General features: G+C 51.0%; 9 protein-coding genes across 9 annotated transcripts; 4 read left to right on the forward strand and 5 right to left on the reverse strand.

Annotated features, from left to right (window-relative positions):
* Positions 1 to 73: 73 nt before the first annotated feature.
* Positions 74 to 1122, reverse strand: QC762_503510 (uncharacterized protein; the record flags this gene model as incomplete). Its single annotated transcript, XM_062890769.1, has 3 exons — positions 74 to 532; positions 593 to 909; positions 1065 to 1122. The coding sequence occupies 3 exons, from the start codon at positions 1120 to 1122 to the stop codon at positions 74 to 76; spliced, it is 834 nt and encodes a 277-aa protein (XP_062741873.1).
* A 434-nt stretch (positions 1123 to 1556) lies between these two features.
* QC762_503515 (uncharacterized protein) lies at positions 1557 to 2798 on the forward strand. Its single transcript, XM_062890770.1, has 3 exons — positions 1557 to 2017; positions 2082 to 2305; positions 2349 to 2798. Exons 1-3 carry the CDS (start codon positions 1594 to 1596, stop codon positions 2433 to 2435), a joined length of 735 nt encoding a protein of 244 aa, XP_062741874.1. The 5' UTR covers positions 1557 to 1593; the 3' UTR covers positions 2436 to 2798.
* Positions 2799 to 2872: 74 nt separating this feature from the next.
* QC762_503520 (uncharacterized protein) lies at positions 2873 to 5605 on the forward strand. The gene is made up of 2 exons (XM_062890771.1): positions 2873 to 3562; positions 3632 to 5605. Exons 1-2 carry the CDS (start codon positions 2896 to 2898, stop codon positions 5287 to 5289), a joined length of 2325 nt encoding a protein of 774 aa, XP_062741875.1. The 5' UTR covers positions 2873 to 2895; the 3' UTR covers positions 5290 to 5605.
* Positions 5606 to 9794: 4189 nt separating this feature from the next.
* On the reverse strand, positions 9795 to 10853 carry QC762_0078010 (uncharacterized protein; the record flags this gene model as incomplete). Its single annotated transcript, XM_062883860.1, has 3 exons — positions 9795 to 10204; positions 10370 to 10599; positions 10729 to 10853. 3 exons carry the CDS (start codon positions 10851 to 10853, stop codon positions 9930 to 9932), a joined length of 630 nt encoding a protein of 209 aa, XP_062741876.1. The 3' UTR covers positions 9795 to 9929.
* Positions 10854 to 16091: 5238 nt separating this feature from the next.
* Positions 16092 to 17136, reverse strand: QC762_0078020 (uncharacterized protein; the record flags this gene model as incomplete). The annotated part of the gene is made up of 3 exons (XM_062883861.1): positions 16092 to 16484; positions 16555 to 16861; positions 16976 to 17136. 3 exons carry the CDS (start codon positions 17134 to 17136, stop codon positions 16092 to 16094), a joined length of 861 nt encoding a protein of 286 aa, XP_062741877.1.
* A 367-nt stretch (positions 17137 to 17503) lies between these two features.
* QC762_207720 (uncharacterized protein) lies at positions 17504 to 18358 on the reverse strand (the record flags this gene model as incomplete). The annotated part of the gene is made up of 1 exon (XM_062887681.1): positions 17504 to 18358. The coding sequence occupies one exon, from the start codon at positions 18356 to 18358 to the stop codon at positions 17504 to 17506; it is 855 nt and encodes a 284-aa protein (XP_062741878.1).
* A 496-nt stretch (positions 18359 to 18854) lies between these two features.
* Positions 18855 to 23270, forward strand: QC762_207710 (uncharacterized protein). Its single transcript, XM_062887680.1, is given in 9 exon segments — positions 18855 to 20288; positions 20378 to 20949; positions 21043 to 21072; positions 21132 to 21235; positions 21251 to 21484; positions 21561 to 21918; positions 22018 to 22632; positions 22728 to 22838; positions 22939 to 23270. 8 exon segments carry the CDS (start codon positions 19076 to 19078, stop codon positions 22755 to 22757), a joined length of 3156 nt encoding a protein of 1051 aa, XP_062741879.1. The 5' UTR covers positions 18855 to 19075; the 3' UTR covers positions 22758 to 22838; positions 22939 to 23270.
* Positions 23271 to 24691: 1421 nt separating this feature from the next.
* QC762_0078050 (uncharacterized protein) lies at positions 24692 to 25098 on the forward strand (the record flags this gene model as incomplete). Its single annotated transcript, XM_062883862.1, has 2 exons — positions 24692 to 24936; positions 24990 to 25098. 2 exons carry the CDS (start codon positions 24692 to 24694, stop codon positions 25096 to 25098), a joined length of 354 nt encoding a protein of 117 aa, XP_062741880.1.
* A 748-nt stretch (positions 25099 to 25846) lies between these two features.
* On the reverse strand, positions 25847 to 26428 carry QC762_0078060 (uncharacterized protein; the record flags this gene model as incomplete). Its single annotated transcript, XM_062883863.1, has 1 exon — positions 25847 to 26428. The coding sequence occupies one exon, from the start codon at positions 26426 to 26428 to the stop codon at positions 25847 to 25849; it is 582 nt and encodes a 193-aa protein (XP_062741881.1).
* Between the last annotated feature and the right edge of the window lie 417 nt (positions 26429 to 26845).

The following is a 26845-nucleotide window of genomic DNA, read 5'->3' on the forward strand; positions in this document are numbered from 1 at the left end:
TACCGCAGAAAGACACGAGAACCTACAACAATATTGTATCGAAGTGTCGATGCATCGGGCAGAACCTTACCTATCAGTCCTCAAACTCCCTAGCAACCGCCCATTGAACCTCATCCGAATCCTCAAGAACCTCAACCTCATCCTCCTCACCCACAAAATGATCCACCGAGTCCACCTTCCACTCTTGCACATCCTCCCTCTCATCACCCAACATACTCGTCCCCTTCAAACTCAACTCATGTTGCACCCTCCCCCTCGCAAACTTAATCCTTCTCACCTGAAACGCCAGAACAAACTCGCTCGCTGTATCAAAAGCGACACCCTGGAGTCTATTCCTCCCAATTTGCAGCAACGGCTTCACCTCCGCCACCCCCTCCGGCCCCGACACCCCCACTCGTGCATCTGCCTCCCGTGTCCTCTCCAACGACACCGACGCCCCCCTGGCGATCTTGACACCAGTAACGATATACACCGGCACGCGGTATTTTCTCTCCGTCAAATACCCCTTTACATCATCCGGCTCCGACACCCGCTATATATACTCCTCCGTCGCGACAAACTCTCCTGTTTCGAGCTCGGGGACTTGTATCACGTCGTTGGAGCCGCGCTCGAAGAATAACCCGAGGTCGGCGCCCATCGGAAGCTTGAGGCCGGCGAGGAGGGGGGTCCAGACGCCGAAGCGGCCGGTGAGGAGGGGGGTCCAGACGCCGAAGCGGCCGGTGAGGAGGTCTTTCCGCGTGGAGGAGAAGGAAGTTACCGTTGTTGGGGGTAGCAGGTCGTTGGGGTTGATGGGGAGTCGCGAGTTTCGGTTCAGGGGTATCAAGTCCGGGCTGAGGGGGTCGGGGAGGAGGTAGCCGAGGCGGAGGGAGGAGGGGGAGGTGGTGAAGTTGGGGCTAAGATGTAGGTTTTCTTTGCCATTGGTGCGGTGGGAATGGTGACGGTGAACGAAAGTTGGTTGGAATGGAGGTGGTAAGGGGGGGGGCGATAGAGCGTTTATTGTGAGGAGTCTTGACGGTGAAATCGTTTGGTGCGGGGTGTTTTCTCGTCAGCTTTGGGACTTACACCAATGGCGCTGTATGCCGAGCCCGGCTGAACTTCAGGTCCAGCTTCGCGACAAGTCATGGTCGGGGATGGATGAATGGCCAGTAATTGACTGCTAGCCATTCTTGACCTGAACAATGTAGGTACTCATCATCCCCTCAGCTGAATACCGAGGCAAACCAGACCAGGTGATCATATTTGCGTGCTTATTTCATAATACACGGGAGAGCTAGTCTTGGCTCCTAAAGGCTAAGGCAGCGGACGGCTGTTACACCGAGCTTGCTGTAATACTGCTTATTCTCGATATTAGCCTCGGACTTATGGTTTCAAGTTTTTACCTCCTGTGTTACTTTCGTTAGATACGCGCCATGCTTGGATAATTGCGCTTATGATCAAGATGAGCGACCATCTCTCCGAGATCATCATGGTGATCGCTGTTTTGGCAAAGAGATACCATCTACGGCGACACCGTGTGGCTTGCAGTCTTACACCAAGAGGTAGAGAAGATTTCGAAGCCATCAAAAATAGCAACAGATCAGAAATATAGAGAGAATGGAGATCACGATGCTGTCAAAGCAAAGTATAAAGGCTCATGGTTCTCCATCCCATCCTTTCGTCTCTCATCATCACCACCGGCTCATTCACCAACCCAGCTTTGACAACCACTTCTCAAGACACCCCAAGACAACCGCCTCAACCAGTCTCAAAATGAAGTTCTTCACCACCCTCCTCTCCATGGTAACCCTCACCTCCGCCGCCGCAGTAAACTACGACTTCTACACCCCTGTCGACGCCCTCGCCAAACGTGAAGCCGCCGCAGCCCTCAGCTTCGACCCTGCCCACGACCCCCTCTCCGCCCGCGGTGACGAAGACGTCAACATCATCACCGCTTCTCTCGACGACGGAGCCGAAAAGGTTGAAATCATCGTCGACGGTGTTTCCCAGGGGTATCTGATCGTCAGCCCTGATGGCGATGGTAACCCCACCCCCTTTTTACCCCCTTAAAACTTCCAAATGAAACTAACCCATCCCTCCCACAGTCCAAGGCTTCGACGGCAACGGCACCTTGGTCGACCTCGACGCCGTCCTCGCCGCTCGTGACGTCGAGCACGTTGACAAGCGCGCTCTTGGCTGGCTCCAGGTTCTGGCTAGGCTTGCTCCCATCATCACAAAGTTTGGCCAACGGGTTGTCAACTGGTTGAGGTGTGTTGGTGCTTGGAGTTTGATTTTGGATTGTGCTCCCAAGGTACGAACCCCCGGTAGTGTACGTTGAGATGTGATGGCTGACAGTTTGGATTTTTACCTAGCTCATCAACTGCGCTACTTATGGCAAGGCACCTTGGGAGTGCATTGCTGGGATTAACTGCATTGGAAAGGCTGCTAGGAACTGCTAAACAGACTGTCGAGGTTGCTCTGGAGGGAGACTGAGACTTGTGGGCGAGGTGTCATGAGGTGTTTGCTTGGATGGTTGGACTGCGTGGTTTTGTTAGTTGTCTTTGGCTTCGCTGTTTGTTTAAGATATGATATTCTTCAGGCAGGTGGTGCGGTGGCCTGGTCTAAGACATGTCAGCTGAGTGAGTTGAAAACAGTTTATCGTTGTGATGCCATATTGGTCCTTCAGCTTGTGAGCTGGGCTGCCCAATCAGAGCTTTTCCCCTCTTGTGACTGAGCCCTTTTCATTGGGGAAGAGCACAGCCACATCTCGATCGTGAGCGTTAGCCCCGGATTCAGGGGCCAGTAAGCAGGGGTAATGTTTCCCCGCTGGAACACAGATATTCTTTGAAGAAAACTTATCACTTTGAAAGCTCTCCACATCCTCAAAGCAAACAAAGCAAGATCACTTCAGAAGACATCATGAAGAAGCTATTCCGAAAGCTCAAAGACAAAAAACCCACTAGCAATGACCAGGGTCTCTCGGAGACAAGCTCTCTCCGGGAAGCTCTCCCCTCCATTGCTCAAGACAGCACACCGCCTGCTCCCATCCAAACTCCTGTTGCTCAACCATCACCCCCTACAACTACAGCACCACCCATAGAGGTCCTCCCATCAAGCAACATCTGTCAAATCTGCTTCCACCTCGACGCAACACACGCCCCTAGAGATGGCAACCTCAACACCAAAGACCCTTCCTGGGCCGAACTCGAGTACAATCTCCCACCGGACACACATGCCGCCAAACTTGTTCCCAAATCAGAGGATCTCATCAATTCGGCAAACGGCGGCTGCATGCACTGTTTCATCGTGCGCACAGCGTTGAATGCCATCCATCCAGGCTGGGAGAATGAAAAGACCATCCTCCACATTTTCCTGGCGCCTGGTGTTCCCGTGGTGGTGCGACTAGAGTTTGGCAGCTTGATCACGACGCATATGAGCCGGGAGGAGGCGTTGCAGACTTATGGCTTTGATGTCCCGGTCAAGTTCACGGTCACTGTTCGTGATGCTGAGAAGCCCAGTGTTGATGTCGAGATTTATCGACCACTTTCGCCAAGCCCCTCTGGAGGCTCTGGCGCCCCTGGACCAGGTAAGTACCCCTCTTCCCCGTATTGTCAGAAGCTTTTTCTGTTCTGTTTGCCGATTCGTCGTGTGTTAGGTTTCGACTTGTCATCCCTTGTACGGCACGTCGGCTTCGGCGAGGAGATCCCACAGTGTGCCGGTAATGAGGACTCGTTTAATTTCATCAACCAACGCGTGAACGAGTGCATCACATCCCATAGCTGTGAAGGCAACAAGAAGCTGCTTCCACAGTTGCCTAGCCGGGTGATCTGGGTTCAGGCGCACACGCCGAGCCGTATTCAGCTTGTTGAGCCCACTGGAATCCGCGCCAAGTACATAGCTCTCAGTTACTGCTGGGGTTCCGTCTCGCCAGATACCTATCTCACTGATGCACGCAACCTGGAGTCAAGAAAAGCAGGGATCAACTACGATGAGCTTCCGCCGCTTCTGCAAGACGTTGTAACGTGTGTCCGCGCCCTCGGCATCGAGTATCTGTGGGTTGACCGGCTGTGTATCGTCCAAGGCGATGGTGGTGACTTTTCCACGCAGGCGCCCAAGATGGGTGACATTTACGGGGATGCCACACTCACCATCGCAGCCGCCTCTGGGGAGTCTGAAAATGATCGCATTCTTCTTGAAAGAGACACCAAGGCCGGCCCGTTCTCGCTTGACCTAAAGCTCAAGGGCATGGGTACGCTAACGCTGAAGGTCCGTCGACGAACGCACAAGCTTGAAACCGAATATGTGGGAGGAGACTATGGTCGGGTGTCAACACGGGCCTGGATCTGGCAGGAACGTCTTCTCTCGTCTCGCACCGTGTTCTTCACCCCCCGTGCTCTCAAGTTTGAATGCCATCACCACTCGGTTTGGCAAGGTTATGCCCCTGGCGTTGTTGGAAACTCGTGGTCAACACACGTCGAGTTGGCCTCCAGCTCACACAACGCATGGCTACGGTTGCTCATCGAGTTTATGAAGCGCAACATCACCAACGCATCGGACCGGCTGCCCGCCATCGAGTCCGTCATGAAGCGAATCGCAGTCAACACCGGTTGGACCCCTTTTTGGGGCGTCTTCGAGGAGAAGCTTGTCGAAAGCCTTGGCTGGAGCGCCATAGACCTGAAAAAATCTTCGGGGCAGGCTAGCTGCCGTATAAATCCTGGACACTATGCTCCGACGTGGAGTTGGGCGAGCGTTGATGGTGAGATTACGTATATCCATGTGTTGACCGACCAGCACTACGCGCCCCTGCACCAGGTTGATCCCCTCATGTACGAACTGCAATGTCGAGATCTTGATCGTGCCACTGGCGCTATTACAATGGTCGGAAGCTATCTCATTGGCGGCATTCGATGTACCATCGAGCCGAACGCATCGTACAGCGAAGAGAGTGAGACGACCCGCGAGGTGGGCAAGTACCGCTACACCCACAACGTCCGGGTATCTGGACAGCATCCGGACTTTCTCTTCAATCCTGATGTCCCATTGATGTCGGTGGAGGGTGACCCAAATCAGCCATACTCGGGCTCGGCGGTAAGAGCGCCGTACGGGGTCGACGATCCAACAGAGGAATGGACCGGAAATTGTTTGGTCTTGTTGGTTGCGAGACGAAACAAAAGGTCACTGGCTCTTCTGCTGGGAGCTTCGCTGAGAGATATCGATGGAGCGGCGTGGGAACGTATTGGACTATCCACCTCGATTGATGTGTCTGTCTGGGACGAGGAACATGTCAAGACGGGGCCGATTAGGGTTGTATGAGTGTGACGGAGAGGGCTCTGTACAACGAACTGCATTCGGCTGGCTTCTTCTGGGGTGCTCGTACTGGCCGATTTGTGAGTCACTTACAAATGATCAACATCAAGTACTGGAAAAGGTGGACTCACCAAAACAATGACCCGATTGTGATTTTCAACCGAGCCACGGATGAGTCAACGGAGGTGGTTTATAAAAGAGAGCCTCTGGAAACGAAATAACGAGAAATTTTAGTGAAATGGCGGAATCCAGCAGAGCGGGGTAGGTAGAGTGTAATAAGACAGGCAGGGCAGCAGCAACATTGACAATAAAAGCATGACGCAACGAAGAGCCGCTGCAGCCTTGACATGCTGCCTGCCTTGTGAACTACTACTCTGGCACGTAATGACTGGTCTTTTTCTGCCCACTGTCTGACAGTAACTTGTGACCTGGAGCGAAAGCTGAGGAGTGAATTTGAAGGACCAGTTCCCAACACCAAACAACACCTTCTTCCCCTTCCGCTTGCCCTTCACCCAACTTTCCCCCGCCAACACGCCGCTTCGAGACAACTACGTCCAGCAAAGAACATGATATCTCCGGTTCAGGCACCATCTCAAGCCCATGGCATCGGTCTTCGCCGTCTGCCCACTGAGCTTCGGTACCAGATCTACCGTCCGGTTTGGAGCCGCGGGTCATCTTTCTGGGAGACAAAACATGCCACGACTTCCCTGACAACCTGCCTGGTAGATCACGATGCGACACACAAAGGCCACCAGTTACATTCCACATCAGCCACGAGGCCGGAGAGGAAACGCTGAGACACTATCACAAGTATTTCATCATCGCGCATCATCCGTCTAGAAGGCTCAAGTTGTATGGATATGTTAATCCGCACCTCGACATTCGACATTTTGACCAATCCATAACTCCGAACACTGGTCTTCGTATTTGTTCCAGGACCTCGGACTTCCTCTCAACTTTCTAATCGAACCCCCTATTACTCGCCCCATCCTCCGCCTCTCGCTCAGTCCCAGCGTCCCTGCCCGTGACAAGAAGAAAAAGCCAACGAATATGCTACGTTCAGGAAACTCTTTGACCCTTGGTAGGTAGTTTAAAGCGTTTGCAGCCTGAAGCTTAATGTTTGACTTTGAGTTGCTAGTTAGTCTTTAGAAATCATAAAGAAAAGAGACAACTGTTTTGCCTCAGTTGACTCACATTGATAGTTTGCGTTGTGCCTTTCATTGGCACTCTGACCTTCATGAGTCAACATTAGACTTCACTTGGTTATATAAACCAGCTCTTCCCGCTGCTACCGTGTCATTCATATAACCTTCTATTTGCATATATGTCATATTTCCGCATTTGAACCATGCTACCGCGAAGGAACTCAAACCACCAGCGACCGGTGCTCTCTCAGCATTTAGACCTCACGGGACAGTCTGGCCTGCCGTCTAGTTTAAGGTTTCGTTCCCTACCAGTTGAGTTGAGATTGCAGGTTTATCAAGAAACATGGAAGTCTACCATCATCCTGGTGTTGTTCCACGGATGTTGGCAGCCGCTTCAAGTTATGAAAAGGGGCAAAATGCCTGCCACCTTACATCTATGCTTGGAAGCAAGGCAAGAAACTCTGAAATATTATCATCTGTACAAAGCATCAGCAGCAAAACTCGTTGCCCCGAAGATTTCTTTTACTCAATGTGGCTACATTAACCCAAATCTCGACATCATACATCTCGACGTTCCCTTTGGATCAGGCCCTGTGAAAGGGCACATTCAGATTGAAAGACTTAGTCCGGCTACCCTGAGATTGACATTGGGCCGTGCCCTAGTACCAAGTGCAGTACTGAAGTGGTTTGCTGAGAAACCCCAGCTGTTCGCGGGGCTTAAGACCACTGATTTCTGGGTCTGGACCCCGTCTCGAACGTTTGAAAACGGAGTTACGGAACGATACCGAATCTGCCGTGTCCCGCCCTCAACACCACTTACTCCGGTGGTTCATCGGAAAAACATCGTTTACAAGCCAGCAGCAGTCGATAGTCGCTTGTGCCCAAATCCCCACTGTCAGACGCCAATCTGGCACTGGAAATACGACCCTGAAGCCAGCTATTGTGTCGCCTCTACCGGCCCTTATATCAGCTCGCAGCGCCCCTTTGTTCGCGGAGAGGAAATTAAGCTTCCTGATCCAGACGGCTCCGCCAGGGTTGTGATGCCCTCCATCAGCTTTGATTGGAAAGCCACCCGCGCCCGAGCTTTGTTGCGGGAGACAGACGCGCTCCTCTTTGACCCGGGCGATGGGATGAAGAGGCGTGAATGGGTCATTTGCAAGGTTGTTGATCCATCCGAAATGCCCAACAAACTCGTTATACAGCTGGGCGCCCGATACCTGCTATATTTGGACTGGGATTTGGCCCACTACGCGACACTTCTTCAACAACGGGAGATCACAGCCCTAATGGAACAACATCCTGATACAAATCAATTTCTGACCGAGATGCTTCCTATGTTGGACCATTTGAGCACAACTAGGTACTCCAGGTCCCTGCCATTTGGTCCAGATTGGTAATACACTAAGTACCATGACTGGGAGGGTTGTAAAGATGTTGCGCATGGTGTGGGAAAGTGAAGGTGATGGAATAAATCTACCGAACTGAGGGACTGAACCGCTAGAAATACATGTGGCTGTCATAACCAGGGCGGTGAAGAAAGGCGAATAAAGCCGTGAAAAGGATAAAAGGGAAAGGCTGCAAAAGGCCTGCAAGACCTGCAAAGGAAAGCAAAAGGCTCTAAGCCAACACATGGTGTCTGCGGTCCTGGGTGGTTGTATGCGGTAGGCCAGAGCTTCCCTTTACAGGATTGCAGGGGTCAAGGAGATGCAAGTGTCGCTTTTCCGCATAATGGTATTGCCCACCTGAGTCAGAAATCATTTAAAATGCAAGTCTGGTTCTGTGAAACATGTCACCCCTCTCATCTATTAGGCAGCGTGGCCACATGGCTTTCCTGTATCAGGCACATCCGCACCATCACAACATCCAACAGGCCGCCTATCTTGAAACATACTTGAAAATAGAGACAACAGGGGGAAAAGTGTTTTGATGATGATGGAAAACTATATAAACCTGGCTCTCTTATAAAATACTGATCCCGTCCTACCAACACTTTCAACCGTAGACCTTAGCTACCTAGGCACCTACCTAACGTACACTTTTGCTGCTATCATGAATCGTTCAGATCAACAGCGCAGGCCGTTTTCCGATATGGTACCGCCTCAAAGTTGTTTTGAACTACATAAACAAAGACGAGCGCAGCCCGGCTTCGATGAACGTCGTAATGTTATACAACAGATAATCGCTATGGGTTTATGTCTCAATCAAAAACATGCTGCTTTAAAATATTTTTCCAGTTAGGTAACAGCTCGCCGGCCAGGGCATCGTCAAAACGACTTGAAGGGAGGGAGAAGTTATGCGAGGTTCGAACTCTTCCTGCGGCTACCGGCTGAACTGCGCTTGATGATATGGAAGTTAGCTCTTGCGGTTTCCAGAACGATCACTCTTCGATACCGACATGGGCAGCTTGCCGAGATTTCTCGACCGATGGGTATCGAAATGACGTGCAAGGAAGTCTACACTGTCTTTTTGGAGCAAAACCCTGATAGGTTCAAAGCCCACAGAACACGCTGGAGACTTCTCGTCGATTATAGTGAGGGTTACACAATGGCATGGCAACAGAGAATCAAGAGCGTGAACGAACATGCATTACCAGTCAACTTCAACCAGGACCTGTTTGTTATTACTGGCATACCACCATATATAGTCAGATATCCCGAAGATATCGAACCGCTGCCAGCCACGCTCCATAGCTTTGGTCGGCAGCCCGATATGTGGGAACGATTCTCTCAGCCGTATGTTTCGCAGCTTAGGAAGATTGTATTGCCATTGGAAATGTCCGAGTTTCTTTCGCACGCTCTGGGCAATCAGTCCCCACTTCCCCAGCTCCAGGAGGCATGGGTACTTATGAGAGGAAATATAAGGGAATCTTGCGCCAACATGAATCCAAATATGTTCCACTATCACTGCCCACTGCATCACCACGATGTATTTCCCTCCAGATTCACGCGTATAAATCAATTATTACGACCAGGAACGCAAGTATGTCCTGCCTGCGAATGGGAAACTCAGTCCTTCCCGGTCTTCTTCCCGATGGAGTTACTGCGGTCGAAGTATGATTTCAGGGTCACTTACGACATGTCCCTTGGAAAGTACCCACGTTTGTCTGACATATATCGCTCTAGAAGCCCCATCATCAGATTCATTAGGAAGGAAAAAGTGCTGAACATGAAAGAAACTCGGAGATTCCTCATGATATTGCCGCTGCCTGCTTGTCACACGTCAACGAACCAACCACCGTGAACACGGCCAACAACACCGTCGATGCCACTGAAAGAAGGGGTAACTGCACGCTGTGAACCAGTAGTCAAAGTGAGGTAGACGATCACAGGCTTCGCGGTTATTAAGAAGATGATATTGGTCAACCTGAGATATTGAGGAACTTGGCAGCGGCTTGAGGCCACTGGGCACGGGCCTACCCACCTGGTTAACTACCTCAAGTGTGAAATGACAATAAATTACAGAGGCAAGTATTCCACCCAATCTTGATCCATGCAAAAGCTACTACCAAGAGTAATCACTGTCCCCATCCTCAACCTCGTCTTCTCTCACTTCCTCTACGCAAACACCAGGAGAATCAGGATGCATGGCTGGCGACGGTGAGGCATGTCTCATTCTTCCAGGGCTTTGGATATCAGGTGTTAGTAATAACCCCGGGCCCATCACGTCGCTCGGATTTCCAAATCTCGCCGTCATCGAAAGTCCTTTCAGGGAACTCTTCATGCTGATTGCAGGGTAAAGCTGTCCCCGAGGCACATCGTCCCCTTCCAAAGCAGTTCCTGACAACCCAATTGTTAGGGCTAATGTTAGTTACGTACGTAGTTTATAATCGTGACAGACATTTGTTCTGGGTGGTCCTGTACGTGTAGGTACCTAGGTGCATATAGGTAGACCAGGTACCGGTAGGAAGGAACAAAACAAGAACAAAACGAAGCTCCACTTACCAAGGGGTTTGTTATTCTTCAAGAAGGAGACCTTTCTCTGTCCATCGCCCACCTTGACCTTGCAAACTATCGTGTCGTTGACACCATACCCATCAGCGTACCTTCGCCCCCATTCCGATTCCAAGAACATTTTCCCGTCATCGCCGTGATACCCCAAAGAACCCGATTCCCATCCTATCATCTGGTTGAGATCTACCTTTTCCGTACAGAGTCCAATTCCAATGGGAAAACTATAGCACGTCGAAATCAAGTTAATCCAACAGAAGGTACTTGTTATCGGGACACAACAATTGAACTCTTCGCTCAAATTGAAGGCGGTAAGGTAGGTAAGGTAGATAAGTAGGTAGGTAGGTACTTACGGGCCACTCTCATCTATCATATCACCAACTGGGTCGTTAACGGTGACTTCAAATTGGTAATCCTCGTGGGCGGGTATGCAATAGTCGGCGCGGATCAACGCGTACATGGCCACTCCCCCGGTCATGAGTGGTTTTGGGCCAACCGTGACGGTCTGCCCATCCGGGGACACCTCAAGAGGGTGCCCTGCATCAACATCGTCCCACCTGGATGGAGTGTTTGGCTCAACCGTAGAAGAAGCGTCTTTGCGATGTTTTGTTCACCTGTTAGCTCCACAAAGACCCTGGGTTGCAACAACTTACTTTTGTCTGCCGCTTCCTGAGCATACTCTACGAACCAGCCGGGTAAGAAGTCTGTGTCGGACGTGACCGAGGGTGTGTGGCTGTGTTTAAGCGTGTAGGCCAATGTCCAGTTGTTCCTATCCATTGCTATCCCGGCAAGAACTTCTTTGCGCGCCGTCATGTCCTCTCCTTTGAACAGTGCCTCGAGCAGGTTCTGTCTTGCTTCGCTGGCATGGATGACGGGGAAGATGGCAGCCGAGCAGGATGTGAGCCACTCGCTGCCCTTGTTTTGCATCACGGCCACAATCTTGGTGACGGCATCGCTGGATTGCGAGAGGCAAGCCCAGTAGAGAGCATCTCGTAGGCGAAGGTCCTTGCTGAGAACGTTTCCCCCTTTACTTATCAGCATATCCATCACCTCGAGATCGGCTTTCTTGGCACTCAGCATCAGCGGGGTCCTTCCCACTCGATCGCAAATGTTTGGTTCTGCCTTGTGATCGAGAAGCTGTCCGAGCAGCTCATCTGCGCCTTTCTCGATGGCCATGTGTAGGGGCGCGTTACCAGCGTCGTTGTGGTGATCGATGTTGGCGTCGTGCTGCTCGGGATTGTCTAATAGATAGCCAATCACCTCATCCGAGTCCCAGTAAATTGCATATGTAAGTATGGTCCAGCCTTGAATGATTGTGTCTGGGATGGAGGATGGATCTTTGCTGCGTTCGGCCAGGAGCGCCTTCACAGCTTGTGGCATATCCTTGCGAACCGCCGCCCAAAGAGCATCTTCAAGACCCTGTACAACCTGGAATTTTTCCAGCCTCTTTTCAAGGAGTGTTTTCACCACGCCCGAATCCCCTGTCCTCACTGCAAGCTGCACTGCGGTTTCCCCATCAAGTGGAATGTTGAGGTCAGCGCCTCTCTGGAGAAGAATTCCCACCACCGTCTCGTGCTCATGGAGGATAGCCACGCTCAGGGGTGTTCCATGTTCCTCCCAGAAAATGTCGACATTGGTGTCGTCTCTACTCAACAGGAGTTCGACAAGCTCGGCAGACCCATGCTCAGCGGCGATATGAAGTGGAGAATACATCCACCCTCCGGTAGAATTTACATCAGCTCCCCTTTCCATCAGGAGCTTGCAGAGCTTCAGCCCATCGCCTTTTGGTGTAAAGTAACCCGTCGAATAGAACCGAGCTGCAGCACAGAGAGGGCTTCCAAAGTTGGAGCTTTGGGCATTAATATCAACGCCATCTCTGCTTAGGAGATACTCGACCATCTCGAGCTGGGGAACGGAGTTGTGGATAGCCATGTGAAGCGCCGTTATGCCGTTGGCTTTGGACATGGTCGGATCAGCTGTCTTGAACCTATTCTCAATGAGTAGCTTCACCGCGTCGAGGTGGGCGCCTCCTGCGGCACGATGGAGAGCAGACGAGCCGGTCTTGTTGGTTAGCATAGGATCCGCCCCGCACTCCAAAAAGAACTCCATCACATCCACGGCGCCGTTTTCCGCAGCAAGCACCAGGGGGGTTGATTGGTAGTTATTGCGTATTTCAATCAAGTGGGTGCGTTCTCGGTTGACACCCACGAGCGCGATGGCATTGGGAAGGCTGAACTTGTTGGTCGTGTAGTGGAGAGGAGTCCAACCATCATCATCTCTGGCGAGGGCGTCCGCCCGGTGGTCCAAAAGACAGGTTATAATCGACGAGTTGTCCTTGCTGACAGAGCACGCTTGATGCAGCGGCGTTCGGTCCTCCTGGCCCAAGTTTTTCCAGTTGGGGTCTGCACCCGCCTCAAGAAGCTCGTGCACCACTTGTTCTGCGTGGTTTTGCGCAACAGCCCGATACAAGGGCGTATCCTTTTTGGTGTCGTCGATATGACCTAGACTAGACCCTCCTTTTACAAGGGGCACAATGACGTTGGGACTGTTCCACTTGACCGCCAGATGGAGCGGGTGCTCGTTCTTGACGTTTGGCTTGTTCATATCGAAACCCTTCTCAGCCAGAACTTGAACCTCAGGCCCGTAATCATACTCGATAGCCATGTACAGCAGGTGGTAAAACTCTTGTGAAATAGCTGGTAGTCCTGTTTCTCCCACGCCGGACAACTTGAAGGTTAAAAGCTCCCTGAGCACTTCGAGGTGGCGCTTCTTGAGCGCTGCTCCGGCTGCTTCGATCCATGCTGCATCATCCCATGCCACTGACACTGAAATCTGGTCTTGATTGGCCATCAGATAACGCACCACAGCGGTTTGTCCATTCTCGGCCGCCAGCTGGAGGGCCCGAGGAGCCGATGCTGGATCCATCACCAACAGGTATTCAACGACGGGAACTTGGCCTTCCATGGCCGCCATCTCTAATGTGGACAGTGCTGACCGAAATGATAGCGGAGGTTCTGGGTCGGGGCCCCTTGCAATATTTGCTTTCCCTTCTTTGTGAAGAGTCCTGACAACACCGATATGTCCGTTTTGTGCTGCCAGCTGAATTGGCGTCAGCCGTTCCTCGTTCCGCAGGTCCACCTCGCAGTGTTGCTTCAGTAGAAGCGTTGTGGCCTGTTCAAAGCCCTCTCGTGCAGCCAAATGAAGTGCTGTGTTCTTTCCTTCGCCTGTTACGTTAACCCGAACCTTGTACTCGAGAAGTTTCTTCAGGATGGGGACTCGCCCGTATCGTGCAGCGACAAGGAGGCATGCATCAAGATCGTCACTGGCTATGGAGCTTTCCCCATCTGCATCATTGAAAGGACCAATGACCTGCGGGTGAATGCTCAACTTCTGATACATAGGGTGGGTGAGAAGAGCGGTAAAAACGTCACTGTCTCCCTCCTTGGCGGCTTGGTAGAGAGCACTCGATTCGCCGTCATTGTGGATGCCGGGATCGGCTTTGTGTTTCAGCAACAACTTTACCACTTCCGAATGTCCGTGTCTCGCAGCCAGAAAAAGGGGAGTCTGACTACTTGATGGCAGCGGCGTGTTGACAAGTTTCTTTCTGGTCTCGGGATCTATCCGGTGCAGGAGCTCCTCCAAAATCGTAGTAAAGCCCGATTCTGCTGCAATCTTGATAGCGTCATATCCCTCATTGTTCATTGCTCCAATATCAAGCTGGCTGTTGATCTCGAGGATCCGCTTGACGATGGACAGGCTTCCCAGCCTTGTTGCCAGATGCAGGATAGTCGACCCGTCTCGCCCCGTTGCTTTGGAGGATGCCCCTTGCTTGACCAGAGCATTCACAACGTCCATGTGCCCGTTTCTGGTTGCGCTGAGCAGTGGAGTAAGTCCCTTGTGACCCTTAATCTCGAGCGTGTCGGGTGATAGGACAGAGGTCAGTTGAAAGATGAGCTCTGCTCTCCCTTCCTCGACTGCAAAAGTGATGACTTCCTGGACCAGCTGATGTTTGACCTCCAAAGTATCGGCCCAGGGCATCCTGCTTGAGATTGATGAATCTGCCAGAGGGTTGGACCAGGTCGTCTTGGAATGGTCGCCTCCCGGTATGGCTCCTCGAATCATATCATCGACAATTAGTGTAAGCCCAAGCTTGTTAGCCATGGCCAAGGGAGATGTCAGAGACTCAAGATTTTCCGGGAGGTGGCTTTTGAAGTGTGCATAGAGACTGAACCAGGTGGAACGCAGCGCAGGGTTTCCAAGGAGCTGAGAAACCGTTCTGTATGCTTGAGGATCACCATGACAAAGGTTGTAGTGGTCCGGCCAGCACAGGCTCGCGTATCTTAGAAACCCGGCTTCCTTGGAAAGCGTGGCATCCTGCGTGATATTGGATCCAAGCTCAGGGGTTGAGGTCAGACCCAATAGGAAAGATGTATCGTGGTAGAGGTCGCTGATGTACTTGATACAGGCCTTCAGCATTGACAAATGCAACTGTTTGGAGACCTGCTTGTGTTTTGTGTGCAGATAGTCGGTCAGAGTCTCGTAGATGGGATACACCCTATCGTCTCTGACCTTTACCAGATGCCGTATCTTTTTATGTGCAAGAATGTCTTTGATGATATCCTGCGAAGTCCGGCTGCGTAGATCTCGCCAACTTTGGGTCTCCTCCCCCTGCAGAGACAGACAAATGGCAAGTTCAACACTGCGCAGCGGTTGGACCGCCGTGACAATACAGCCCAGAACTTGACGCTCCCACCGAGACAGGATCGCGATATAATGTGAGTATAAACCATCAAGTGTGCTGGGAAGGTGCTCAAGCTTGAAGTAAAAGGCCGCTTCCGTTGAATGCGGCGTCGAAACATCCAACAGATCCAGCGACTGCATAGCAACAAGATAAGGTGGTAAATCGTGGCAAACTGTCTTGATAATCGTTTCCTGGAGGTCATACCAGAGCACATTCCGCCAAGCAACGTCCAATACCCTCCTCTGGACGGCTTGTTTGGTGGCTCGCTTCATGTCCGCTTCGTCACTGAGGCTCAATGTTGCGATTGTCGACTTCAATGAATCCGGAAAAATGGGGAGTGTTTCCGAGGAACTGGTGACAAGAAATCTCGGGGGCTCTCCACTCTCTTGCTTTAGAGATTTGATGGTGCTAAGGTATTCGAGGAAGTCAGGCGGCAAATTGTGTATTCCATCAAGGCAGATAAATAAGGGACCTGAATGAAAGTTGAGAAGGGACTGGAAGAGACCCCAGGCGGCGGACTTGTTGAAGAGATTATCTGCTCGCATGGTCCTGCAAAGCGGCTTGGTACGTCGAAATAACTTGGGATTCGCCGACAGAATTTGGCGGCACAAGGAAAGAAGAATCCTGGCCGTCTCTGATGTTTGGATATACTGCTTGTGAGAATTGAACCTGACGAATGTTGCGTCTTGGAAGTCGGGAATCGCTGCCACTTCTTCCATGATGACACCCGAAACAGCGGAAGATCCAGAGCCAGGTTTGCCATGCAGGTGGAGGAAGGCGGGTGCTGAGGACGCGAGCCATTCCAAGTAAATGCTGTGTGATGCAATCCATCTCATCGTCGGGTGCTCTCTTTGAGCAGTGACACCGTCCAGGTGTGTCCCGGGATCCCTTTCAGCAAGTGCTTGCATGAAAATGGAGTATTCAACCTCGGATGCTAGTGATTGCAGCCATCTCATCAGCATGACTTGAGGAGAGTCACATCTGCATACGGTGGTTGTACTCACCTTCGCTTTTCATCCTGCTTTGGATTAGCCCCCAGAGCCTGTCAGTCTTCGGGTCGCCAGGTGCAAAGTGCCACAACTCTTGATAGCTACAATTGGCAGCTACGTTACTCTCGGCGGCATGACCAAAGGTTGACGAGAACTTTCCAACCACCGATACTTTTTCATCGTCCTCAATGAAGTTGACAACAGAAAACATGGACAGCAGTTGTGAGAATTGCGCGCTCACTGATGGGAAGGCTGCTGTTGACTCCGCAATGAAGATGAGAGGATCAGGAATCTCTTCTTCTGTGGCTAGAACCAGCCGCATGAACTGCTTGTCAATTGAGGAGTTGATGTCAACCCGATGCAGGGTGCCGAAAAAGAACTGTCAAGCTCGGTGAGCTAGTCAGCATACAAGGTCAACTTGGTGGCTCGCTGTTGATGTCCTGACTGACCAAGCTTGTAGTTCTCCAGACAAAGTCTTGATAGCGCCAGTCTCTCATGGCTTCGATGAGAGCCTGCTTCAACACGATCCCTCCTACATTCTCTGCCAGAAACAAGATGGGACTCCTATAGATGGACTTTTCCAGCAACCCCACCTCCTCTTTTAAGAGCTGAAGCAGGTCATCCGCTGCCCGCCAGACCCATCCTGTCTGTGATAAGTGATTGCTGTCCGAACGGAGTCCATCAAATACTATGATGCGGGCCTCTGGGAAGCGGTCGCCGAAAACCTTTTCAAGCGTGTCTTTTGACTGTGCGGTACTGCGTGAAGCACACACACCACAGACCAGCACAATACTAACAAGTAGAGAAGATATTGTGAGCAGGATGAAGAAGTCAATCTGATATACCTATTCTCTTTATTCAGGCACTTACTATAGGGATGGCATTGTTGGTTGCCGATTGCTGGTATGTTCTCGTGGCGAAAGGTAATAGTAATTAAAGAGGTATGCCGGGAGGAGAACTGAATTATTTGCCAGGGCAGGTAGAATTGGCTGTGCTGGCTGATCGGTGGTCAAAGGTGAACTGTACGGCATTGTTAGGTGGTGTTTGGAGAAAATAGGTCGTTAAATTCATTGGGTGCCTGCCTGAAGTGGCTAATTGACCTGACGATTCACATTCTTCCACAGCTCTTTCCTCCTGAAATCAAAGCATGTGCCCAGCCTGGCTGGGCACTCCCAAAATTCCCTGCATGGTACACAGGCACCGCTAAACTACATCCCGCACCCATTTGAATTTGATAAGTGTAGGTGGCAGCTGCATGTCAGCCCAAGAAGACAGGAAGGACCCTTCCCTTCCCCGCACACCAGACACTTGTACATATACCTGTACATTACAGCATTGGAAAAAGAATCGCGTCAACCGCCATTGCTAACTGGATTTCCTGATTCCTGCCAATCCAACTCAATTATTTGTCTTAAGTGGCGTCGCAAATGCAACATCGACACTCTTCAGCTCAGCCATGTTTTCCAGTTCCTCCACTGTCTGTTCGAGTTTGGCAGGATCAATGTTGACTGGGTCAACAGCTTCCGTCTGTCCCATCCCGAAGAAGGTCCGAATGTCGGTTCCGAAATCGACCTTGGTTTCCACGCTCAGCTTGACGAGAAAAGATCTGTTGTGAGGGTGTCGAAGGAGCACCGCTGTCCTGAGGTACCTGGGGATCCCAGCTTTCTTGGCAAGCTCCTCGTCCTCATCCAGCTCCCAAATGGCCGAGTTATCTTCCCCATATTCGTCCTCGCGTTCGTTGCTTGGAATTCCCGTCAGGCTGGTGTAATGTTCCTTGGTAATTTCCCTTGACACCTCCCACTCGAACCCCAGACTTGCTTCAACAATTCCGTCCAGGCCGCTTCCTAGAGAGCCAGTGAACTTCTTGCTGATGTCAGATTTGCTTTCAGCCCTGTTCAGCGCAAAGGAGCCATTCGGCACAATCTTGCACACCACTGGGTCCAAGGTGTAGTCGTTGCGCCCACTGCTGTCCTCGAACTCGACAATGAGCTTTGCATTTGTAAATCGACGCTTGTTTGGGGACTGGAAGCGAAACTCAAACACCAACAATGTTCCGCGTGGCCCGCCTTTCGTGATGGTCCCAGCATGCACTTTGGTCAGCACAGCTCTGGTCCTCACAACTCCTCCATGATTTCCTCTGGTTATCATGGTTGTGGGATTCTCGGTATCGAATGCCTGATTGGGATCCCTCCTCGTCCGAAACGAATCATCGTCATCTGACTTGGGAAACAGAGGGATATCGACAAAGTCCATAATAACAACGGATACCGTAGCTGGTATGGTTGATTGCCGAATTCGAGGGTTGGATGTTCCTGACTCTATAAATGCACCAGATCAGGCGAGTATGGTATTGCCTTGTAGCATGAATGTGCTATGCAGAGGTGGCATAGGGGGATGGGTATCACAAGACGATAACGCATCTCAACTGACCACACTGCATATTTAGCACTGAGCAGATTTCCACTTTTATCGCGACATACTCTCCTCCACTCATTCAGTTTGGGCTTCAATATAGAGGGGTCGAGGCCGCCCCCCATCTCGACAAGCAAGGCTGGCCTGCGTTCACCAATAGATTGTGCCGAATGTAGTCTAAGATCCATGTCCTTATCAGCGAGGACCCCTGGGCCGAAGATATGCATATGCATATGCATTATTAATACATGTATGTACATGTACATGTACAACTAAATCAGATCATGCTTTTTGTCTCGACAGTCTTGACAGAAAAGAAATTCCGTACTGTGCTAAGCTTTTTCTGCCTGGCTCTAAGCCTCTGTCCAATGCTAACTGAAACCTGGCAAGTCTGACCCATGTCCTCCCGTTCTTCTGCTTGCATCTCAGTCGTCAAGCTCTTTATTTTTTGCCCTTCAGGAATCAGCTTGTTTGACTTTTTCCCCCCGGCAAGACTCCTCATTTTTACGACGAGACCCACCGCACTCTTGACTTGAAGTCCCTTTCCAAAAGTCGGCAATGGCGCAGTTCAGGTTATCCAGGTTTGACGACAGTGGAGACGAGGAACAACCAACATTCTCTACCAACACTCTTCAAGGTTCCGGAGGTGCAATCAAGCAGTCCACTGTCTTGGAAGCCGCAAAAGCTGTCGATTTTAGCAAACCGGACCAGAGCGTAGCGTTTGAGAAGAAGTACAGAGAGTTTCTCAACACGGCAAACAACGAACGAACCTCGACGAGCGGAAACATTCTCCATAAGCTAGCGGATAAATCAGAGGATGACTGGTGGCAGGACAAGCACGAAGGAGAAGCCGGGGACGGCAGGTCATTCTTGAGATGGCTCCTCAAAAACTATGAGCACATGCTCAAGTGCGAATACAAAAAGGACGACTCAATTCCTTTGCATTTCGCTCTCTACCACGAGAACCATGCCTTTGTCAAGATTGCTTTGGATGGTGTCGAGCCGGAGGACTCGGAGATTGCGCCCTCGTCTACCCTTGGGCAAATTCTTCAACATCGGAATCGAGACGACGAGACTTGTCTTTACCTCGCCGTGAAGCACAACTCGGAGCATGTCAATCGAATCATCAAACTCTGCGCTCGGATTGGAAACGAAGCCGGAGGTGTCCGCAGAAGCAACGTTTTCGCTCAGCAGTCTCTTGCTGATAAGTCCACTGCTCTGCACCATGCAGTCATGCTTCGGCAAGAAGAGACTCTGGCCATCAACTTTGTCACTGACCCCCCGCTGGCGACAATAGTAAATGAATCAATGAAGGCCGACATGAGGTTGGAGCTGATATCTTTGCAAGTGGTAAATAAAAGCCCAGTTGACGAGAAGAGGCTCGAGATGGTGAAACTCTTGATGGAATCCGAGTTTATCCAAAACACTGCCAGCAATGTTCGAGCAATCCTGGCCAGGATGAACTATTCAGAAGATAAGGACAAGAAACATAACAAGGCACTCAATTTGACCCCCTTCCAGACCAGAGTAGAGGGACTGGTGAGCAGGATCTGGAAAGCATACCGAGCACATGCGATGACGGAGTTCAGGGGCCTTCCGGGGCCCATCAAGGACAAACTCAAGAAGACGGCCCGCGAGCAAGCTTTGCAAACGGCTTTGGCCGAGGTGTATGGAACAGACGAGATACTCACCATGATGAAGCTGTTTTGCATCGACAAATTTCGCACCAATAGGAAGAATCTTTTGCAGGCTCTTTACGCTCCTGGTGAGGGTAAGTCTCTTTCTCTATTTTGTTCTTTTGTTTTCGAAGTCATTGAGGATATCTCAACGGGCTAACCGTTTCTTTTCTAAACACCAAAGAGAGACACCTCGAATTCAGCCTATCGGGGCTCCGTGGCCAGACTTTAACCAAAGACTATCTGAAACGACTCGTCAAGCACTTGAAGTTTGAATCCATTCTCATATGTGTTAGTCTCCCGAGCTTGATCTTCGAAACAGATCCGGTCGAAAATGGGTTCCCCATCTCACAGGCAAACTCCAATGCACGAAGCGGCGCAAATTATGCTGGCGAGCGAAGATCTGAGGCTGTGGTGGCCAATGCCAAAACGAACGAAGCCATGATGAATGGGAAAGGCAGACGAGACCTGGTATCGGTATTTCAGTGGCTACGAGAGAACCATGTCCGCACAATAAAGAGGGTTGTTGTCATCGACGACAGCGATCGACCACATTCCGACGACGCGATCGAGCAGGCCTTGATGAACTTGGATGTGGAAATCTGGGACTGGAAGAAGCCTGACATCTGCAGCGATGTCATCTATTCTGTAGCCCCAAATGTCCGGGAGGTCTCGCTTTACTGGTCAGGAAATGCCGCTACCATGTTGGGTTGGTACAGTAACGAAGGGTTTGCTAACCGCGAGAAGTTCAGGAAGGTATGTTGCCCGTGATCATGCTAAACAACGACAAATTCCCCTACATGAATTGTTAGCTAACACTTTTCTTTAATCTCCGTGTTCCTGGTGCAGTTACAAAAGATATTGCTGTATTATGATATGGTAATTGCTGTCTACGTCAGTTCCGTTACATCAAGCATTGAGCTAACGTACGGATATAGGGCTTAGAGAGCAAACAGAGAGTAGAGAATCAGATCAAAAGATTCCGAGAGCGCATCAACCACTCAGAACCTGCTCAACTTCCAAACGGGAAACTTACGAACGGGAATCTTACGAACGGGAATCTTACGAACGGAGGACCGACCCACGAGCCCCATCAACCTGACACTGAAAACCATCAGAATCCCGATGGGGATTATGGCATGGTTGAACGCTTACCAGCACCTGTTCAGACTTCACCTACAACCGAAACCACCACCGAGATCACAAACATCACCATCATCGATGCAGAGGATCCCGGCTTTCGCAGTTTCAGGTCAAGTTTCAAGACAATAGGCACAAAAAGCAGCCAGAAGTATGTATCCAAAACTTGTTCACCTGGACAAGAAATGGAGAAGCTAACCTGTTAAACCACCTTCTCTGGAAAACAGCGACAACAAGTGGATGCAAGATATTCAACCAATATGCAAGTTCATTCGCTCAATCAAAGATTCCAACGAAGCCGACGACGACAAGACAGTCAAGATCGCCATCATCGACGACGGAATTGACGCTTGCCTCGATAGGTTCGACGGCAAGATCGTGTCGGGCGCCTCCTTTTGCTCGCAAAACGGCCTAGATGATTCAACCGTGCCTTATTTTGTTTCAACCAGTGACCAGCACGGCACCATCATGGCTGCTTTCATTTTACGCATATTCCCTCGGGCACGGCTGTACGTGGCCAAACTTGATGAGAGATCAGGCGGAGTGCACGGAAAGCGCCACATAACTGCGCGTTCGGCGGCTGATGTAAGTCTCAGCCTTTTTATTGTATATTTTCAAGACTTCTCCAGAGATTTATGCAGGGGAAAGGTTCAGGATGTTGGTTTAACCCTTCTTTACTTCTAGGCCATCGAGTGGGCCATTCGTTGCAATGTCGACATCATCTCCATGAGCTGGACCATCGAAAAGAGCAGCAAATCCTCCGAGGAGATCAGCGGCTTGACTTCAGCACTCAACAACGCCAAACAAAAAGGCATCCTAATGCTCTGCGCCGCTAGTGACCAAGGTAACAGCACCCACCTGTTCTGCTTCCCGGCAGCCAGTCACCACTGCGTTCGAGTCGGTGCCTCAACCGGCACTGGGGAGCGATGCGACTGGGTACACAAAGAAGACTACGACATCCTCCTTCCGGGAGAGAACGTGCCCCTCAACCTGAGCCTAGACAGGCTTCCCACAGAACACAGCGGAAGCTCCGTAGCAACGGCAATCGCCTCCGGGCTCTGCGGGGCCCTTCTATACTTGGCGAGATACGCGCTCGACAAGAACAAGTGGGAGGCGCTCAAGTTGACAGAGTCAAATGAGATGCTAACCATGCTTCGTTTCCTGGGCTCCTACGGTCCTGCCAACTCAAAGTTCCCCCTTGCGGATCAGCTGGCTTTCCTGAGGAACAAAGACGCTCAGAGGACAAGAGATAAGGCCGAGGTCGATAAGCGATTAAAGGACTTTTTCAAACAGTTCGAGGTAAGTTGAATGGAAACCGTACCTACAAACTGCGGTAACATGAAGTATTTTGGGACCCTTTTCCTTTGCTGACTTGTTTGATTCAAAATGTTCAGGAATACTCAGTCAAAGCCAAGAAGGGTTGATCTTGATCTTTGAGAGAAAGCCTCAGCTGAGAAGACTAGAATTCCCAAACCTCTGGAGGGGTTTATGAGAGTATACTGATAGTAGGTATCTAAAGTTCGTTAATCTTCTGTGCTGTTCCATAAGTCCCATAAATAAATCATTGAACTTCATCTCTATTTTAATCTGACTCTCGCATGGTAGGCCCCGGCTAAGCATGATTATCTCCCGTCGACTAGGTACCATATCAAAGAGTTTTTCCTATCCACTGCCCTCGACGTGGTTCAACACCAACCCTCTCAACAAATAAATAAGAGAATTGCTCAATAATACCTATTGATGCAAGCCCTTTTTTCGGCCGAGAATAAACGAGAAAATATCAGACTCCAAGAACGATTCTATTACAGGGCTGTCCATGTCTGTTTACACTCTCCTTGCCAACCCGAGTACACTTTCCAGCTTAGAATAGAACTTACTGATGTGCCCCAATTGCAATTGAAAGTAGTTACATCCCTATAGGGCCGCGGACAGGTGGAAAAGCTTCCGACGGATTTGGAATACGACACGTCGACAGCCGATGAGCTGCGCCCACAAAACCTTATTTGTTGCATTCTATCCCATAGTGTCTTTCATATCGATATGGGACTTGGGTCCGGAGATACGGTTTAATGCCCATGGTCTTAGCTAGGTAGGTAGGTAACGAGAGAGCTGCCGATGGGTGACAGATTCGTGGCTGAGTCAGACTGCCGGCGGTAACTTGTCGTTAGTTCCTCTGCAAATCTATTCCATGTCGTAGTAGGATCTAGAGACATGTATGTAATTCACTCCCCCGTATCTATTCCGCTCTTTTAACTGGTCGCAATATGTTTCTTTGACCGTTGGTCGCACAAACTTTTAGCGACATAAATGAGGGATAAGCTCGCCTCGAAATACACACTCTAAACAGGAAGGTCATGTTGATGGTGACAAGGCTTTACATGAGAGTCTTGGCTCAGATGGCTGGGGCTGTCTGTTTCCCGCTAGACTCGGTACCTAGAAATGGATGTTCTAGCGAGACAGAAGCTTGGACTCTCAAGCAGAGACCTATAGAGAAATGTTAGAAAGTTCATCGGCTGATGAGTGCGGGAGAAGTTCGATTGGCTGCATTACGCAAGTCAACATTCGGAGACAGTTCAGGGGAGGTCTGTCAACGCTCAAGGGGCGGCTTTCGTAGTAGATCCTCGGTCAGTCATTGGGACGGTTGTAAAAGACATTGTGTTACCCCTGATGCTGAACAAATTGGCTTGTGGTCCATCATCAAAGAGCTGTTGGTGCACTAGCATGAGCGGAATCTTCACCGCCACCATGTTAATATATGTCAAATAGATGTCTTTGGGGCACCGCCGCAATGCCAAGTTGACAGCAACTTCTCTATAGATCGAGGTCCAACAGACATCATGTATGAAATCTTACCAAACATAGCTATGCAGCCCAGGCAATCACCAATCGAAATAGAAATCTCTGGGTCTCTTTGTGAAATGTTGGGGTCCTTGTTAGATCCACCGCTCAGTTAAGTGCCTGTTAATTAGGTAAAGTCACGATATCCCCTGTGTGCCGCTCCCCTGCACCAGATCGCTTTGCAATATCATCACCGCCCCTAACAGGTGGCATGTTGTCTTTCGACCATCGAGGCAGAGTCACTCTCCGTCCCCTGCCAGGGTATCATGGGGAGACTTCATCCACGACCGCTCGGTGTCCGCGACTTGGAAGTCATACGACCTGTTCATTGAGGACGACCAAGCTCTGCCGTCGACCAGGAACACAAGTATAAAACCCCATCCTCATCCCATCCTCTTCCCCCAAAAATCACCACCATCAACTCGCTCTTCGACTCACTCTTCAACTCACTCTTCAACTCACCCTCAACCTCTACACCCAACCCAAAACACCACCGCAAACCCCCCAACCAACCGCCAAAATGCAGCTCACCAAGAACATCCTCGCCCTCGCCGCCCTCCTCCCGCTCACCCTCGCCGCTCCCGCCCCCGAGGGTCAGCTCGAGGCCAAGTTCGAGTCCGGCGTCAGCATCCTCGGCACCGCCGTCGTGACGACCTACTCCGGTGATGCCTGCAACGGCAACAACGAGCAGACTGCCGTCACCAACGGCGGGTACCGCTGCTTTGCCGTTTCCAACAAGCGGTCTATTGGTTACAGTGGCTCCGGGTAAGTGTCCATCCTCTTCTGAAGATCAGCAGCAGAAAGCTAACAATGACAAGCTGCACCGTCACCACCTGGAGCGGCAACAACTGCCGCGGCTCCAGCTTTGTTGCTAGGAGCTCGGGCTGCTACAGTGTTTTGTATGCGTCTGTTTCTATCCAGTGCTAGAGATAGTTATCTGTGATATGGGACGAAATGCCCAAGGGGCGGTGGTTTCTTTGGGGGTGGGAGAGGGTGTTCTTTTCTTGGAAACTTTGACTGGCTTTGTGAAAAAAGGGGACTGCAGATCCTTGGCTTTCGCTGTCGACATTCGTTTTTTTGGGTGGGGGGTTTTGTCTTGTTTGTTGTGGGAGATTTGTAGATAGGAGAATGGTATAACCTGGTGAATCTATTAGTCCTCGAAAGAAAGGGTGCGTTGCCAGCGGAGAATGAACTTTGGCCATCAGTCCAGCATATCCACGTCTTGAAGTGATACTGCATTTATCACCTATTAAACCCTCTCAAACCCCCTCGGCAACCTCCCCCCCTCAACCCATGTCACACGGGCCCACGACTCAGTGCCCCTAGACAGTACACACTCCAACCAACAATAGCCCAACGATATGCCCAGGATCAGAATATCTGGGGCCGGCAACCAACTGAGCCCACCGGGGCTCAGCGGAGGCATCACGGCGACCACCACGAAGGCAGAACCAGGGTGCCGATACGGGTTGGTTGGGCAGGAGGGACTGAGGACCCATACGAGCTGCAAGAAGACTGCAGGACAGGAATCATATGTACCTATTACTGGTGGAATCAGTGGCCAGGACGCCGAAGGAGGTGCCCGGCCAAGGCAGACAGATAAGACAGGTTCGAGGACCAGGGAGCTCAGAACGGTCCTGGGGATCCGGAGGACTATAAGTAGGCCTTGCCTTTCCTACCCAAATGGCAAGGGGCAAGGACCTTGAGGCCATAACAGATTATTATACTGAGTTGAACTACCTGTTCCAAGCCGAGATACTCCCCTTGTCACAACCCAAGCCCTCACCCCACCCGCAAACAACTCCGGAAACTGCATATCCCACCCATGCACCCCCTCCCTCAACACAACCCCCCCCGACCCATCCTCACCCCCCTCCATCCTTCTCCCCCTCAACGCCTCCGCCGTCCTAACCATCATCCCCACATCATCCCCCTTCCCCCCAGCAACATGCAAAGTCCTCACCTTCAACCTCCTCACATCATCCAAACCGAACGTCAAAATCCACGGAAACATATCCCGCACCACCTCCCAAGTAATATTCCCCTTCATCTCCTCTATCAACTCACTACCCAACCTCAACCCAAGCAACGAAGCCTGCCATTGATACCACCACCCCGGCACCCACCCCACCATCATCTTCATAGAATAATATGTCAACCCAGGCCATTGCGCCAAAAACAACCGTGCCCCACTCGCGGGGGCAGCGCCTGTGACAAAAAGAGAGGGACAAGCTCTGGTTGCTCCAAGGCGAGGCATTGGGCTATATACCCACCCATAGAAACCCCAACAACATGCGCCTTTCCCCCGTGGGCATGGGAACGGATAAGTTGCGCGACATGCCGGGCTGAATTATCGGTGGTACCCGGGCTGATATGCCGTGACGCTGAATGAAGCGGTAAACCAGGAACAAGGAGGTGAAAGTCCGAGAGGTGAGGGAGAGAGAGAGAGAGAGAGATCTATTAGCGTCCAATCGGGTCGAACTGTGGCGCGTGGCCCCGAGGGGTCACGTGCCCGAGCCTACCTCGCCTGGCCCCCGTTTGGGGATGTGGACGGCCCAAGCTTCTAATACTACTGCTAATACTAGCTGACAGGGCGTTTCGCGTCACAAAAGAGAGTTATTTACAAAGGAGAGAGGCCTGCCTGCCTCAGGGCTCTGGTCCCCGAGGGCTTACG

This window comes from Podospora pseudocomata, chromosome 5, assembly GCF_035222375.1.
Source record: "Podospora pseudocomata strain CBS 415.72m chromosome 5, whole genome shotgun sequence".
NCBI lineage: Eukaryota > Fungi > Ascomycota > Sordariomycetes > Sordariales > Podosporaceae > Podospora > Podospora pseudocomata.

Bases quoted from the DNA above. Each gene is read 5' to 3' on its own strand.
- QC762_503515 (XM_062890770.1), top strand. From the start codon at position 1,594: ATGGAGATCACGATGCTGTCAAAGCAAAGTATAAAGGCTCATGGTTCT. The intron at 2,018-2,081 runs GTAACCCCACCC...TCCCTCCCACAG, and splicing joins CGTCAGCCCTGATGGCGATG to TCCAAGGCTTCGACGGCAAC. The intron at 2,306-2,348 runs GTACGTTGAGAT...ATTTTTACCTAG, and splicing joins AGGTACGAACCCCCGGTAGT to CTCATCAACTGCGCTACTTA.
- QC762_503520 (XM_062890771.1), top strand. From the start codon at position 2,896: ATGAAGAAGCTATTCCGAAAGCTCAAAGACAAAAAACCCACTAGCAAT. The intron at 3,563-3,631 runs GTAAGTACCCCT...GTCGTGTGTTAG, and splicing joins CTCTGGCGCCCCTGGACCAG to GTTTCGACTTGTCATCCCTT.
- QC762_207710 (XM_062887680.1), top strand. From the start codon at position 19,076: ATGGCGCAGTTCAGGTTATCCAGGTTTGACGACAGTGGAGACGAGGAA. The intron at 20,289-20,377 runs GTAAGTCTCTTT...TAAACACCAAAG, and splicing joins TCTTTACGCTCCTGGTGAGG to AGAGACACCTCGAATTCAGC. The intron at 21,073-21,131 runs GTAATTGCTGTC...GTACGGATATAG, and splicing joins TATTGCTGTATTATGATATG to GGCTTAGAGAGCAAACAGAG.